This window comes from Pelodiscus sinensis, chromosome 3, assembly GCF_052426305.1.
Source record: "Pelodiscus sinensis isolate ZL-2025 chromosome 3, ASM5242630v1, whole genome shotgun sequence".
Lineage (NCBI taxonomy): Eukaryota > Metazoa > Chordata > Testudines > Trionychidae > Pelodiscus > Pelodiscus sinensis.
In genome coordinates this window covers 48,113,773-48,131,426 of record NC_143054.1, presented here as the reverse complement: position 1 = coordinate 48,131,426, position 17,654 = coordinate 48,113,773, and the positions used below count along the sequence as shown (strand labels likewise).

General features: G+C 38.7%; 1 protein-coding gene across 2 annotated transcripts in view; it reads right to left on the bottom strand.

The window, feature by feature from the left end:
- Nucleotides 1-10,009: 10,009 nt before the first annotated feature.
- Nucleotides 10,010-17,654, bottom strand: part of LOC102461237 (isoaspartyl peptidase/L-asparaginase-like) — a 110,373-nt gene continuing 102,728 nt past the window's right edge. For both annotated transcript variants that reach the window (XM_089777097.1, XM_089777098.1), the window contains exon 4: nucleotides 10,010-10,169. In XM_089777097.1, the coding sequence (XP_089633223.1) occupies nucleotides 10,017-10,169 (153 nt within the window). In that variant the 3' untranslated portion in view covers nucleotides 10,010-10,016. The remainder of the gene's footprint in view (nucleotides 10,170-17,654) is intronic.

Below are 17,654 nucleotides of genomic sequence, written 5' to 3'. Positions count from 1 at the left end.
ATATTTACAGGATTGCAGCAACTTAATTTCCATTAGATGTCAGGGGAGACCAGAGAAGGAATAATGCATCTCTGATCCATGATCTCTTCACAGAGCTGCTGCTGGAGAAGAATAGTTACAAGACACCAAATGCACAGGGTTGAAATTTGGACTTATTGTGCCCCTATTATGGGGATACTGTATTTTTTTATTACATAGATTCTGCTGATCAACATTAAAGAAATAGCCACTCTTTAGCAAAGATGACTAGATGGAGTCTGGGACTTGCCAGCCACCTCCTGGGAGCCATGCAGAGTTAGGGCAGGTAAGGAGTATCCGTCTGCCCTAGCTCCAGGTCCCCAATGCACCACCAACCAAACATTTAACAGTCGGCCAGTGGTGCTGACTGCAGTCACCAGAATCCCTTTCTAGCCAGGCATTCCAGTCAAAATCCAGATGCTTGGCTACCCCAGTCCTTCCTATGATAGCTATGTGACCTTGGAGGAAAACTGCAGAGAGGAATCAGCCCGAGATTCTACTTTCAAAGGGCAGAAGCAGCCAAAGAAGAGACTTTTAGGTACTCAGAGAACTTTCTATAGTTTCAACTGGACTCTCTGTGCCCTGCAGCAAATGGCTTTATGCTGCAACCCTTCCTTTCTCTCTTTCCCCTCAAGGTCTCGGATTCCTTCCCTTTTTTTTTCAATTTACCTTACCCGCTACTGACTAACCCTCTGTCCCCCAAAAAATAATGGAACTAGCATCACATTTGCTGCCATCACATTTTTCATTTTAATAGTGTTTCAGGGCAGTTCTTATGTATTATTCTGTGCTTGTAGAGCATCTAGTACAATGGAGGCCCATTCTTGATTAATCCTTAGACTATAGAGCAATTAGCACGATTAATAGGAATAATGTATTAAGTTTGTATTACAGATAGTTAAGGTTACCCACTTCCCATTGTAAGGCTGTGTTTTCAGTTGCTTATGAATTTACAACATTTAAATGGTTCAGGCTGAAATTTTCAAAATTGGGCATCTACCTCACAATAAATTAATTTTGAATTTTTCAGAAGAAATGGTTCAGCTGTTTCTAAGAATGAAATGGGGAAAATACATTGTTTTTCTCATGTTGAGAAATTAATCATATGGATTTTTGTAGTATGTCTAGCATTGCCATACTCTGGAGGACGGACTTGAAATTTCACTAGGGGGCACTTTGGCATCAGCCTAAATTTGATAAAGTTACAATCTTTTCAAAAATTCATTTAATTCATGCTAAGTTAGATACTTGTTAGCATTTGGCAGCTAAATTCTGCAATGATTCCATCTGAATAGAACAATTATATCAAAGTATCAGCTATATCAGCACCTATTATACATTTAAGATCTGCAATTTATGTGAAGATTCAGGATTCAAACTAGGAAAGTGAAAGTTTCATAGTTTATTGTGAGTCTACTTGAGGTCAAAGACACGTATGTTCTGTAGGCATAGGCCTTACTCAGAAAAAAAAATATTGGACCAGTTCCCTGCAAGCATTTGGGTAAGATACGTGGCATGATATTGCTGTGCAAAGACTATGGTCTCTAAATATTAAAATTGTCCACAGAGGATTTAAGGCTGGTCAGATGCTCAGGTTAAACCGAGCCCAAAAGGCCTCTATTTCAGTGAGTCTAGAAGCAAGACGTTATCTCAGACTAGATAGATGCAAGTAGGCAGTGATCACACCTACTTCAACACTTGATGAGGTAGCACACTGCACACTTAATCTGTAATATTGTTTGATGTTGGCTTTGGCCTTCTTCTACTGGTTTCCCTTCCTTCCTTTTTGTTTTTGTTTTGGTATCTTATATCTTATTTGATCACTTCTGGAGTACTTTTATCAGATCAGTTTTGCTTTGTTGCATCCCTCTTTAAAATGATTTAAATTTGAATTATGATGGATTAGAAACAATAAGACTGTGGGGTTTTATATGCCTACCATTAGCTGCCATTCCATGACCTTCTTTTACCAGATTTTCTAAGGGATCACATCTGCTCACTGTGGAGGTGATAAAGATGAAAAAGACATCAAAATCTCCTGACTCCAACTGTTTACAGAAGGCATAAAAAGCTGAAATATTTGGACTAAGCATTCCTGTCATGTCTTGCTCTTCTATTCTCAAATAGAGATGATCCAAAGACTGTGATATTAGGAACAGGATCAGCAGATTGGCAAAAAACAATGAGAAAAGACAGAATCTAATGGCAGCTGGATGACAGAGGTGGAGGTGTCTTGTGAAGACCCCAGGGAAGAAGTAGAATTTGATCCAGAATATTTGTTTCCTGTGGAGTCCATGTGCATGCCATTCCACCATGCAGCAGGTATAGAAAACTCAAAGCTACAGCATGACGGATCTGATTAGTAGATATTAGGGAGACATGCAGTGAAATGTGTTGATCTGCATGTAACATAGCTTGGCAGAAAACTTTGAAATATTTTATAGCACATTTTTATTGTAGTCTAGTACTACTACTATCCCAGCAGGCCCCTTTGATCACATATCATGCAGGACAGAGCTGTCACTTTGTAAATGTAGGAAAAAAAGAAAATCTGCTTGTACTACTGTTACTTTAGGATTTGTTCCAGATTATTTCCCCATAATATATTACTTATCACAAGATCAACAATTGTTCAAATACAGCAGTCTTCACAGCTCCTTCAGTGGCCAAATGAATTTCTATCTTTTATGGTTTAAGATTATATTGATTGCAAAGCCACCTACATTCTTTTTTTTCTGAGCAGAATAAAATAAATGTATGACTCTATTGATCTATCAAGTAGCTCCTTTTAATGTGTTTATTATTATTATATTTAGATCATATGAAATATTTCTTTGCAGTACAAAATAAATATTTTCCTAGGATACAAGTTATATTGTAAACATGTTAAATATTGCCATTGATGAATCCAATTTTTGTAAATAAGTAAATATGTGGAAGTATTAGTTTTCATAATTTTATAAATGAAAATAGATATTTAAAGTCAATAATTTCCTTCATTTCTTATGGGGAACATTTCTATATCTACAAAAGTGACGAGGAGTCCTGTGGCACCTTATAGACTAACTGAAGTGTAGGAGCATAAGCTTTCGTGGGCAAAGACCCACTTCGTCAGATGCATGTAGTGGAAATTTCCAGAGGCAGGAATAAATATGCAGGCCAGGATCAGGCTGGAGATGACCTGGTCATCTCCAGCCTGATCCTGGCCTGCATATTTATTCCTGCCTCTGGAAATTTCCACTACATGCATCTGACGAAGTGGGTCTTTGCCCACGAAAGCTTATGCTCCTACACTTCAGTTAGTCTATAAGGTGCCACAGGACTCCTCGTCACTTTTGCAGATTCAGACTAACACGGCTACCCCTCTGATATTTCTATATCTAGAGGTGAAAGGTAATGTAATATGAGAGGATTTCCACAATTCAAAACCTGACAATTCCACGAACTGTGAGGACTTAATTAAGAAAATGAGGCAAACAATTATGGAATGAAAATATATACAAAAGTTGTATGCAGTCTTCCTGGAACACACTTTATCCATTCCAGTTTGCTAGAACTGGATGAAGTATTTGTACAAAATGTTCCATTTTTAGTTTCTCTGAAAAATGTAGAAGGTCAACCAAAACATTTTGCTAACTTGTATCAATGTGATTGAATTGTTTTGGTCAAAGCCAAATAAACAAAAGAAACTATTCTGAAAAAGTCAAAATGTTTTTATTGAAGTGCTCACTGTGGGAGCTCAAAAAGAGGATTAGAAAAATGGTTCTGGTGGTACTTTCATTCAGCAAGGAGGAAAAGGAGCCCTGAGGTAAGGGTGAAAAGAAAGAGGCTACATGGGAAAAGTCCAGTGAAAGCAGGAGCAAATTGAAGGAAACAATAGGTGTCTGATGTGTGTAGGATCGCTGGGCGGAAGCTCTTTGTAGACACTACTGAAAAATACTAAATACTATTACCAAATGACAATTCGCCCTTATTGTCAATCCTGTTATGGTTACTCCTGATCTTTTGTATTGCACATAGTGTCTCTCATCCCACCTAGTCTGAATCTGATGCTGCATTCTACCATCTTTGTATGTTAGAAAGCCAGATTCTTACTGTTGTAACCCAATTCCATCCCACTCATTTGAACTGGATTGCTCTATTTCTGTATAAGTCAAATTTACATAATTAGACCTGTGAATTTTACTTAATAGAAGCTCTAAATTCTTACCCAAATCCACTACAGGATCTCTGGGGACGTTACTTTGGTAAAAGGGAAATTGTTTGAAATGTATTCCTTAAAAGAATTCTTCCAGCTCTTATCGAGATGTTATACATGTATTAGACACAAGAAATTCACTTAGCCATTCACAACGAATACATGCATAGATTCTTGGGGTTACTTTTGGAAGACTCAACTTATATTTTGTTGTAAACTATGATGAAACAATGATAGCAAATTCAGCTATAGATTTATAAAAGTACCAAATACCTTTTCATATTCTTCACTATTAGAACAGATTCTTTTTTACTATAAAAGTTGTACATTTGAAAGCATACATTTGTTGTTCTGTTTGAACCTCAAATCCTTTTAAATCTGTAAACTTTCACAATCTAGGTAGAAGTCATTTCACTATGACTGTGTCTAGACTGCAGGGTTTTTTTAAAAAATGGCCTTTTTTGAAAAAACTATACCTGCATCTAGACTACCACCATGTTCTGTTGACAGTAAATTGAAAGAACACAGTGGTTTTGTTGACAGTGGTAAACCTCGTTTTACAAGGAATAACACCGTTTTCAACAGAGATCTGTCAAAAAAAGGCGTGTGTGGATGCAGGGAGCTAGTTGAAAAAAAAAAGGCCTCCAGGAAGAAACCCTGGTGGACAGTCTAGCCTTTACATGTTGAGCACCTCTGTGGTTCCTGGCCGCAGCCTCTTAAAGGCACAGGCACCCAGAGAGGCATTGCCGTCAGGAAGCCAGCCAGAGCACCTGTGCTGGCCATGCTAGCCATGTCCCCGCCTCAAGGCCCCCTTGGCCCTTCTCAGAACAGAGAGGAGAACTCACCCAGGGGCACCAAAAGGTGGGCACCAGCCTGGTCTGGCCCAGAAATAAAAAACCTCCTGGAGCTCTGGTCCCATTAAGAGGCCCTGCAGTCGTGCCACAGAGGATAAGGGATCTTTCGGAAAAGGCTTTATTTTCTGAAAGATCCGCGTCTAGACAGGCACTTTTTTCTGGCAAAGCTCCATGCCGAAAGCAGCAGCCATTTTTATGCTAATGAAGCGGGGGAGATTTAAATCCCCGCTTCATTAGCAATTGCGATATGTCTAATTTGCATCCCTTTTACGAAAAAAGGGGATGAAATCTAGACGTAGCCAGTGAAAAGAAAAAAAACAGAAAATAAACGGCTGTGGTGTCCGAGGAAGCAGGGCAACCAGAGCAAGCACGGCAGCAGCTTTGCTTTCCCTCTAGGAGGTAGGCAAGCCAGAAGCAGGAGTAGAGCAACGGCTATCCAGGGGGATTCTTTTAAGCACACGTCTCTGCAAAGGGCAGGCATCAGTACCTGGAAATAAAGGCTGCCCCCATGTCCTGCCAGAAGCATTTCGGGGTGCCTTTGTTTTTGAAAGAGCGTCCAGCAGTCTGGATGCTCTTTTTCAAAAAAGTGGATCAATTTTTCGATCCGCGTAATGCAATCTAGACGTTCTTTTCCGACAGAGGCTTTTCCGAAAGATACTTTTGAAAAAGCCTCTGTCGAAAAAGGCGTGCAGTCTAGACGTAGCCTATGAGAAATATAGATATAGATATACACACAAACTTGTTAGCATTTATACTTAGAGATCTAACAAAGCTACTCCTATAAATTGTGGGGGGGGGGGGGTATTTTTTCCATTAATATTAGTAAGCAAGAAAATGAGCTAGAGCAAAATTTAGTTTTAAAGGAGGCACAATGCAGCCTGTAGACAGGAAGTAATTCTGAGTTGTGAAGTGGTTTTTGTTACCATTACTGTTGTCATGCTAAAAAGCAAAGTGAGGTCGTAAGTGACTCTACCAGTATAGGAGTCCAACATGATTGTACAAATATATCTTTATCCAGGTGTATATACTAATTAAGAACTTTACTGTGTAAATATTAATGTTTAATGAAAAATGGTCAATGTTCTTCATTAAACAGCCTACTCCTTATTTCAGATCTGTGATCTTATTTCAGATCTGTGATCTCAGCACATCTTTTGATAATATCAAATGGTATTTAGAACACCTCCGGCTGTGTCTAGACTGGCAATTTTTTCCGCAAAAGCAGCTGCTTTTGTGGAAAAACTTGCCAGCTGTCTACACTGTCTGCTTGAATTTCCGCAAGAACACTCACAATCTCATGTAAGCTTGTCAGTGTTCTTGCGGAAATACTATGCTGCTCCTGTTTGGGCAAAAGCTCTCTTGCGCAAATGTTTTTGCGCAAGAGGGCCAGTATAGACAACGCGGTATTGTTTTGCGCAAAAAAGCCCCGATCGTGAAAATGGCGATCGGGGCTTTCTTGTGCAAAACCGCGTCTAGATTGGCACGGACGCTTTTCCGTGCCAATCTAGACGCTCTTTTCCTCGAATGCTTTTAACGGAAAAACTTTTCTGTTAAAAGCCTTTGCGGAAAATCATGCCAGTCTAGATGTAGCCCCTCAAGTAAATGCTAGTAGTTCCAGCACACTCTGTTCTCCTTTTTCCTATCCCAGCTTTTTGAGGCATTTGCCAGGTTCTGGCAGCATCATAATTCTCCACTATTAAATGATCAAAGACTGAACTCCTACTGCTGGTGGTTGTAGTACTGATTTATCCATTCTAACTAGCCTTCCGCTTACCTGAGATCATAACTTGACTCCCAAGATCAGGATGGTCTCCCCTACACTAACCTCTTTTTCCCCCCTTCCTATCTCCTTTCTTCATCTAGGACATAATTGCTTTAGTTTAACTTCATGACCAATTTTAATTACTAAAATTCCTTTCTGTACTGTCTTCCATCAAATGACCATTCTTTGTATTTTGAGAGATCCACAATGTTTTGTTCCTGCATAAATTGTTGTAATAACTATGTACAGTGTTTTGTTTCACATTATATAGACTTCCGATAATCCAGAACCTTTGGGACCTAGGTAGTGCCAGTTTATTGGATATGCCGGACTATCAGAAGGTACTATAAGATGGTTATATATCTATCTATATATATATATACTGTATATATACTGTATATAAAGTGTTCTTAACGCTTTTTATTGTAGCACAAGCACTGTCCAGCATCACACAATGCCAGTGGTAGACTGACTCAGTCCTTTCCAGTTTCGCTCAGTTCAGCTGCTACCGCTGCTGCCTTGTGACTAGACTACGTGGAACAATATTCTTCTGATAGCACCATGGCTTAGCAACCAAGTAAAAGAAGTAGTGATAGATAAAAAGACATCTTTTAAACAGGGGAAGTCAAATCCTAGTGAGGAAAATAGAAAGGAGCATAAACCTAGTCAAATTAAATGTAAAAATATAATAAGAAAAAACAAAAAGGAGTCTGAAGAACAGCTAGCCAAAAACTCAAAAAGTAATAGCAAAATATTTTTTAAGTACATCAGAAGCAGGAGGCCTCCTAAACAACGAGTGAGGCCCTTGGATGATTGAGATGCTAAAAGAGCACTCAAAGATGATTAAGTCATTGTGGAGAAGCTAAATGAATTCTTTGCTTCTGTCTTCATGACTAAGGATATTGGGCAGATTCCCAAACCTGAGCCATTCTTTTTGGGTGACAAATCTGAGGAATTGTCCCAGACTGGGGTATCAGAGAAGGATTTGGAATACATTTGTAAACTTAGCAGTAACAAGTCACCTGGACCAGATGGCATTCACCCAAGAGTTCTGACAGAACTCAACTGTGAAATTGTGGAACTATTAAGCGTGGTTTATAAGCTGATGCCAATATTTAAAAAGAGCTCTAGAGGTTATCCTGGCAATTACAGACCGGTAAATTTAACATTGAGTGTCTTTATCTCACTGTAAGTTTGGCTTGCCAAAACTTGAGTAGTAGTTGTCATTTTATGTCAGAATGCTTTGTGATTTGTCATCAACTGGTGGCCATCTCGTGAGGCTGTATTCCAGTAATGGTCTCACTAGTGCCATATACATATAGGGGTATACAACATCTCCTTACTTCTACGTATGATTCCCTTTCTTATTAATCCAATGACCACATTTACAGTCTTAACCTCTATATCACACTATGAACTCACAGAAATGTGGTGACTAACATTGATTTTTGTCCATAATAGAGGATGATTTTGGCCAAAATTCACGTTGGCTATAACTGCATATCTCCATTAGATGCTTTCAAATACACAGTAGTCAATCAAAGAACATATCAGTTTTAAAATTAGCCTTTATGAGAAAGAAAACGAGAAAGAAAGCAAGAAAGAAAGCAAGAAAGAAGGAAGTTTTTTATTTAAAATATTTTAGACTGATAAATAGATTTAACACATTAAAGGCTAGTGCAGATTATTATGAAGATTTTTTTTAAAGCACTAATTGAAAACAGATGAGACATAATACTTCTGACTTTCTCATTATAAAAAAATTAATTCTGGCTTCATTTTACCATATTCAGCTATATTGGTTACATAATGACAATGAACTTCTGGGGGTGGCTTAATGAGTCAGATTTCTATCAGGGAAACATTGAATTAAAACATGATTAATGGCAATTTCAACATATCTCACAAAGATACTGAGACAGTCCTGTAATTTTGTCTGTGCTTACTGAAATTTAGGAACATCATTTTACTTTACAACATGAATCTCTGTAATAGGGCAGCTGCCCTGTACTGGCCCTTTAAGAGTCAAACCCCAGCCTGGAGCAGGCCCGGGGAGTTCAGCCCAGCTGGGCGGCATTGGCCAATTAAGGCCCAGCTGGGAGCCATAAAAGGGGAGGGCTGCTTCAGAGAAGGGAGTGTGGGCCTGGCTGCTGGGGGAGCAGGATGCTCCCTGGAGCTAGGGCAGGGCTAGAGAGTCAAGGCTGGGCCAGGGGCGCTCGGACAGACAAACTGCCAGCCTGCTAGGCCTGAAGTAAGGCCTGCCGGAGAGACACCAACCCCCGGAAGGGGGGGGGGGGCTCAGAGCGAGTGACTTGGGCACTGCCGGAGGGCAGTGTGGCGAAGAGAGCGATGTGACTGGAGGATTCCAGAGTTGAAACCCCACGTGAGCGGAGGCCCCGTGCGGGCGGAATGGACTGATTCTGGGGACAGACGACGGACCCCCGCTATGGTGGTGAGTGACCCCCTCACAATCTCCTTAACTAATTAATATTAGGAGACAGGATTTCCTACAAAGACGAACAAGACATGCCAACTACTGCCTGCATCATTGGGTTGGATGTTACTTGTAATACAAAAATATTTCCACTTTACCTATTTTGTCTTATGTTGTTCCTGCAAAAGATGAGTCTCCTTAGTCCCATAAAAGTAAAGTGCTTGTCCATGGGCCTCCCATGTCAAGCCAGATCCATTTGCTATTTCTACATTTTAACTTGGTGGCCTTTGGAAGTTCAGTCTTAGACAAAGATTGCCCCTGGCTGTCTCTAAACCAGCAAACTCCTAAATTAAACTATTACCCAGATGTGATCTCCTTCTCTTTGCTTCCACTAGTGCTTCAATGTTCACCTCATGTGAAGACCTGATATGTGAATTATGAAATCCAGAACAGCCATGAAACCCAATACGCACAATGTGGTACAAGATCTAGCCCTAACTAGACCCAATACAAAATTGTTTTTTAAGAAATAACTAGATAACAAAGGCCTTTTTTCAGGTTCTATTTCTTTCGCTAAAACAAGAAAGACGCTAAATTAAACACGATATGACAATTTATGCTACATTTTCCTTTCATTTTGTACAGACATACTAATGTTAGCAGCTTCATTCAAATGCTATAAGCCCAATTCTGTATTTGTGTCAACCAAATCAGTAACATATGCATAATTGTTACTTACAGTTCTGTGTGTTAAAGTGATTTGACTGTCTGCTTGTATTTGCGATATTGCTCCCATTCAGCTTTGGCATGTTCTGTTACTAAGTCTTCCACAGGCACTTGAGGTATGCCCAGCTTCTCAGCAAACTGGTTAGCACCTCTTCCAGTGAGCATCACATGAGGTGTCTAAAATAAATCAGAGAATGAAACAGAATAATAAAAATAACCTTTGCTGATATTAACTGCATGATATATAAACTTATTGTTACATTTAAAGTATCTGTTCCTTTCATGCACAGAGGACCTAATTAGAATCACAGTCCCATTTTGGTAGGTGTTATGTAAACATATTTCAAGAGACAGACCATCATGTAAAGAGTTTATAATCTAATCAAAGTTCTGAATGTTTAAAAAGATTCGTAGGCTGATGTCTTGAAAGTTGCCTCAGGAGTTTGGATTTCCAGGAATAAATGTATCTCAGTGTTAAGGATTGAAATACTGTCTAATTTGTTTTGGGGCCTACAACAAGGCAAATTTTAATCACCCACTTAATTTCCTCTATGATAAATTATACATGATATCAATGATAAAGAAACAATAATTTCAGTCCACCACTTTTTATTTCTCCCCTTTCCCATTTGAATCTCATTGTCTAAATTTCCCCATTTCTATTTACAAATTTTCCTTGTCTTCATTTTTTTTGTTTCTTCTCTCATTTTTTTTCTTCTTGTCCTTAAGTGCAGGGTCAGTATGATAAGTATCATGGTTTTAATTACTACTCTCATTATTAAATTGTGCTTGCTGCATTTCTGAGAACAAAGGATATAGCATTCCTACTCTCTATTTGTATAAAGTGTTTCTCCATAGAATACAAGAGAAAGCTGTTAAAACCCCCTTTTTAAAATATGGAAGGAAATCCCATCTTCTCAATGGCCTTCTGCAGAACTAGTGTTATTCTACTCACTAGTGCTGGGTAATGGAGCAGGATGTGGGTACCCTACACAGAGGGTCCACATTCCAGGTGCATTACAGATCCAATCTCTGTGGTGACTTTCTGCATGTCCTATACATCAGGGATATGAGCAAGAAGACTGAAAGGGTACAACTACAGCAGTATTTCTCAGACTGTGGGTTGGAATGCCAAAGTGGGTCAGAAACCTATTTTAATGGGGTCACCATAGCTGGCAATGCAAAGACATAGCCGCACCACCTGGCACCAAAAGTCAAAGCCTAAGGGCATTAGTATTAGGCAGCAGGGCTCAGGTTACAGTCCCTGTGCCTGGGACTGAAGCCCTTGGGTTTCAGTTATGAACTGCCCTCCCCCACAGTGATGGGAGTCAGACAAGCTCAGGTGTAAGTCCCCCTGCTGGGATCATGTAGTAATTTTTGTTGCCAGAAGGGGATCATGATGCAAAGAAGTTGGAGAACTCCTGATGTACAGCAATTTGTTCTAACTAACTAGGCTGTAATAAAGCCGAGAAGGCACGAAGCATTTTCCAAACTCAAAGGAAAGATAGGCATGGTCCCTTGTGGGGAGTGACTCCACTTTTAATGGCTAACCTGAGGAAAAATGGAGAATTTGAGCCTGAAGGAGGAGCAGGAAGAATCTGAACTATTATTTGCGTAAGTTAGGTCAGAAGAGACATACAAAAAGTCAAGTTGCAATGTGCTGCAAGTGATGACAATGCAATTGTAACAGCTGTACCTTGGGATTTCCTTAATGTGGTCCTTTATATTAGTAGTAATGTTTTTACATTGGAGTCAGTATCATTACTCTAAAGATAAAGATATTTGTGCCTCTCCATCACCGGCATCCTTTATTTGGATCTGAAGACAATTCATTAGGGCAGATGGTTCCTGTACCAGGGAAAAATGTTTTCCATTTCAATTCATGTTTTGTCATGTCATTTCTCTTGTATTTTATTTTCATATTTATTTCACAAGGAATAATTCCAAAGAATCTCTTTACTATCTTGTGATAGACAGATTCATTTTTGTTGGAGAAGTAAAAGCATTAGAGTTCCGCTAACAAACCCTATGTTTGATAGCATCAGTTCTGCTAACAAATCCAATATTTTGACAGGGTTTTTTAAAAGTCCTTTATATTATTGCAATATAAAAGTATAGTATTTAGACTTCAGGGCTGTGTCTACATTGGCACCCTTTTCCGGAAAAGGATGCTAATGAGACAAGTCAGAATTGCAAATGCCGCGGGGGGATTTAAATATCCCCCGCAGCATTTGCATGAACATTGCTGCCGCTTTTTTCTGGCTCAGGGCTTTGACGGAGAAAAGCGCTAGACTAGACGGGATCTTTCGGAAAATAAAGCCTTTTCCGGAAGATCCCTTATTCCTCTTAAAATCAGGAATAAGGGATCTTCCGGAAAAGGCTTTATTTTCTGAAAGATCCTGTCTAGACTGGCGCTTTTCTCCGTCAAAGCCCCAAGCCGGAAAAAAGCGGCAGCCATGTTCATGCAAATGCCGCGGGGAAAATTTAAATCCCCGGGGCATTTGCAATTCCGACTGGTCTCATTAGCATCCCTTTTCCGGAAAAGGGTGCCAATGTAGACACAGCCCAGGAGTTTCTTCCACTATACTATGGCTCAATAACATTAACTTTATATTTATATAAACTAATTGTATTCTGAATACTTAGATTACATCAAGGCATGTCTAGATGATATCAACATATGCAAGGGTCACTTCTTATGACAAAACAACACCCCAATATGTTACCATGTACAGCATACACTACAGATACACAATAATTAGAACTAGGACCTCTGGTCATAAGAATATAAGAATGGCTGTTCTGGGTCAGACCAAAGGTCCATCTATCCCACTATCTTGTCTTCCAACAGTGGGCAATGCCAGATGCTTCAGAAGGAATGAACAGAACATGTCATCATCAAGTGATCCATCCTGTCACATATTCCTAGCACTGACAAACAGAGACAAGGGGCACCATCCCTACCCATCCTGGCTGTTAGCCACTGATGGACCTTTCATCCATCGATTTATTTATTTCTTTATTTTGGAGGATGGGGATTGGGCGATGTGAAAGTAAGTGAAATCTGCAAGGCACAGATTAACTCTACACAATACTATGTAAAAATCACTACCTTAGAAGTAAAAAACAAATCTACCACAATGTGAAATTGATCTAGACACTAACTATTTGCAATGAAAGTATTATGTATGTGAAGGAAAATCTGCCTATATGTTTGTACTAGTGTACCTGCACAGAAATCAACAGGTGTACTAATATAGTGGGGAACAGAATGTGACTCACAGAGAATGCTAATGAACACTGTATATTTATCATATTGTAGTGGAATGTAGTATTACTGTTGAAAGGTTCATCTTTGTTCAAGATATATGAAAATGGAAAGAATGGAATTGTAATCCTAGGAGTAGGGAACTGTGTGAAGAAGAGAGGGATTTGTGGTGAGTTATTCCCAATTGTGGAACATAAATGTGTTTTTATGTCAAGAGCATTTAGATAATATAGGTGGGAACCCTTATTTAGCATTTATGTAACTATAAAGGAATTCCTACTGATATTACTGGATATGTTCTTGTTAGGTTCACTGACCACTTATACATGAATGGTGAATATAAGAGCCAGCCTGCAACCTTTGGAGTATGCCACCAAATGGCTCCTGGTCCATTGTGCTGCTGTGCTCTACCCTGAGGACCTGTTCATCCTCTTCCCTCTGAGGCCCCACCCTCACTTCACCTCTTCCCATCTCTGGTCCACCTACATGGGGGGCCTCATGAGAAGGGCATAGTCAGCTTCAGTGAAGGGGGCCAAGCAAGGCTGATGGTGGACATGGGCGGGGATTCAGTGGGAGAATGCTGAGTGGGACTAGGCCTTTGGGTGAGGCCACGGTCCAGGCACTCCAATTTTTCCAAATGGAGGAGTCATGTGACACTGCTGCACTTATATAAGAGTGGTGATGCTTGTCCTAGCCACAAGTGTTGAAGTATTAGAATTAGTTTAATTAAAATTCATTTTGGTTGGAAATATGAATGAAGAACATTGTTCCACAATATCAGTTTTTCTTGTTTCTCAGTTCATTCCATAAAATATATATTTTAATTGAAGAAATATTTTGCAAGAGGTTTGCAGGTTTAGATAGGAAAATGAAATCTGTAAATATTAAAAGAAGCAAACAAAAAGTATCATTGTTCTGTGTTGATAAAAAGCTAAATTTTAGTGAATATACATGTTCAATTGATTCCAATATTAGAGGACAAGTCTTATTTAACTTCAGAAGAGATGATGTTAAAAAAAAGTATACTTTAATGCTATACTATTGATCAGTCTAAAAGATACTGTTTCTGACTTGTGTCTATCCTATAAAATAATTGCATAACAAGCTACTCATATTTTGTAAAATCCTGCTGGAGGAACGCTAACATCCATTATGATAAAGGCCCCAAATGTCATTCTTAACACAAATGTATTAGAGATTTGACATGTAGCACCACAGCCCCAATATGCTAACCAATGAGCCTGACAGAGAAGTGATTAACGACCTCAACCCACCTATTATACAACACAATCCATAACCTCTGAGCCAAATCCATGTTTAAACTTGTGTATGTAGAACTATACATGAATTTTCTTACTCAAACAACTTCCCATGAGAGTATGCATCAGATTTAATATAAGTTGCAGAACTTACTTATCAAAACCACTCAGTCTAATATTTATAAGACTTTTGCTGATGTAGGTTCAAAGGTACTATGGATTTTTAACAGTCTGCTTTAGAAATACAAGCTCATATTTCTTGGAAATATGCTTGAATATTTCTTGTACAAAAATAATATGTAAAAGTAAAATGCAGTTAGTATTATAAAATAATCATGCAGTACAATGGAAATCCTCTTTTTTGTTACATGACATGAACCTGGACATTTTACTGTATGTTTATACTCAAAGAAAAAGCATGAATGTTCAAACATTTAATTCAAATTTCATTTAAACGGAATGATCTCTCAACTGTCCATAGATGCTAAAATTGGAAGACCATTGGAAGACTCCTAAAGCATCCAGACCATCTCCTGCCAATTTTCCAGTGTTTTATTCAAAGTGTTAAGGTTTCTCTTGGCTCAGGGAATATTCTACAGCCTAATGCATCTCGCTGAAAGAAAGATGCTCTAGTATTAGTATTAGTATAATTTTCCACTACAGTAGCAAATAGGAAGGCACATTACTTATAGAAGAAAATGACAGTGCCTGCCCAGAAGAGCTTACAATCTAAGGACAGGAATAAAAAACTCTCTATGACAGGTAATAGGACCTCTCTTGTTTTTGTGAATCCTAATACTCATACTGAATTAAATGTGTCATTGAGGTGCCCAAGAAATTCAGGCAATGGTCTTGCTAGAACATTATGGAATGTTAAACAAATATGTCTACAAAGCAAAACTATGTACATTTATTATACAAAAATTATACTTGTTATGCATTTTTAAATCCTATATTTTATCAGTATCAGAAATGAGTTAACATGCTAAAATTACTAAAATAACTACTTTCATACACTATCATCATCAATAAAAATAATATGCTTTGATATTAATATAATTAGAGCAAAGTTCATGAATAATAAAATATGGTAATGCAATAAATAGAGCTTTCAGGAAATGTTGACATTGCTTTACATGGTTTAGAGCTTTGCTATGTTTCAGGAACTATTTTAATTTCTCTCCTAGGACAGAAGTAGAATGGCAATGAGAAGAGTAACACAGCAACCTTGTTGTTCTGGATGTTCATGCTGTGTCACCAAGTTGGATCCATTTCAAACAGACACTCTATTGCTGTTTGAGGAATGTATATTGCTCTGCAACACAGAGGATTGTGTTAATGCTCAAGCATAAATTTTAACATTTTGGGCATATTTTATATAGTACTCACATTTCACAGTTCTGAAATGTATATTTGATGTCAAAGGGTTTGTTTTAGCCATGGTTTGCTTTTTCAAATGTATGCTGGTACTATTTTCCAATACAAGGCAGCCAATTCCATCTGACATTAATTATTAGGCAATGAGTTTGTGCCTAGACAATGTAAAGCATATTGGTTTTGCAGGTAAGTGTTCGCAGATGTCCTACATCGTGTGCTGCCCAGACAGAGTATGATAGGGTGTCTTCTCTTTGCATATTCCTTTCACTTCATATCACAGAACAACTAGGGCATATGAAGGGCAGCGAGTGAAGATAATTGGGGTGAAATTTGCATAATTCATAGCCTTGTCATGTTAAATACTCTACAGCAGCTATTTTCCAGTAACACCTGCTTCAGTTTAGAAGCTTCAGCTGTGTGCATCACATGAACAGTTAGGAAAGGAACACTGTGAGTGCAGGGGGCCAATGAGAACATAGATGAAGAATGGTAGAACAATACCACGGTTAGCTCTGGATGGGTACACAGGCACAGCCAATCAGGACATATATCCAACAGGGGTCAGAATATATCCAACAGGGGTCAGAAGAAAGAAACTATTCTGCCAATGAAAAGCTAACTCATTGATAATCTAACTAGCATTAAGATAACTTGAGAGAATGTCAGAGAATCCAGACACATTCTAAGCAACAGACCGCTCCATAAACTACAAAATTAAGGGATGATACATAACACCCACAGACTGAAGTTTAAAGGCAGCAGAATAAACTGAGTTGTATCCCTAGGAAGATCACAAAAAACACAATGGGGGTAACCATACTAGAACTCTCTGCTATACAATACAATAACCCTCAAGTGGTTGGTCATTTGTAGGCTCTTTTCATAACCTATGATTGTGGACAGTGACTGTCTAAAGCCTTGATCGTTTTTTGTTGTTGTTGTTATACCACCGCTATGCGTTGATACTCAGTGATGCATAGCTATGATCTGTTCCTCAGGGATTCAAAGAAATCATTTAAGTAAATAAATGAATGAAAAAATATGCATGTGGGAGGAAAAAATCCCCTATTTCCCCTACCCCCATTTCACATAGTGACTATAAGGATTTATCATTTCTAAATATGAGTATGCCTTTGCATCTGAAGTTTGAAATTCTTTCCAGCCTTCCTCCCTCAATAAGTTTCCCTTCTGCACCCCATTTCCTTTTTCTCATTCTCTACTTTGAAATCCTACCATTGGAGATATGTTGATACTGCAGAGTTTTCCGGAAAAACAGAACATAGGGGTTTTTCTGACAGTGGTAAACCTCTTTCTATGAGGAAGAAGCCTTTTTCCAAAAGAGCTCTTTTAGATAAAGGCATGTATGGACGGGGAAGAAATTTTTTTTTTAAAGAAGAAGCCTCCAGGAAAAAGCACAGGTACCCTAGTAGTCATTCCGTCCATAGTAATCACAACTTAAATGCAAAATAGCGTCCAATGAATGCGGACACTAGCTTTCAAAAAAGCAGATCGCTTTTTTGATGCACTTTTTTTGCTGTGTGGATGGCTCTCTTTTGAAAGAACTATTTCTGGAAGACTTTTCCGAAAAAGCTTCTTCCTAAAGAAGCCTGCAGTCTAGACATAGCCAAGCTAAATTACTATTACAGAATAGAAAGAAGCAATGGGTAGTGGAGAAAAAATGAAAGAGATATTAGAAACAGCCAGGGGCTCATTGATTTGTGTTCCTAGAGTTCAAAACCAGATAGGAACATTGAATCA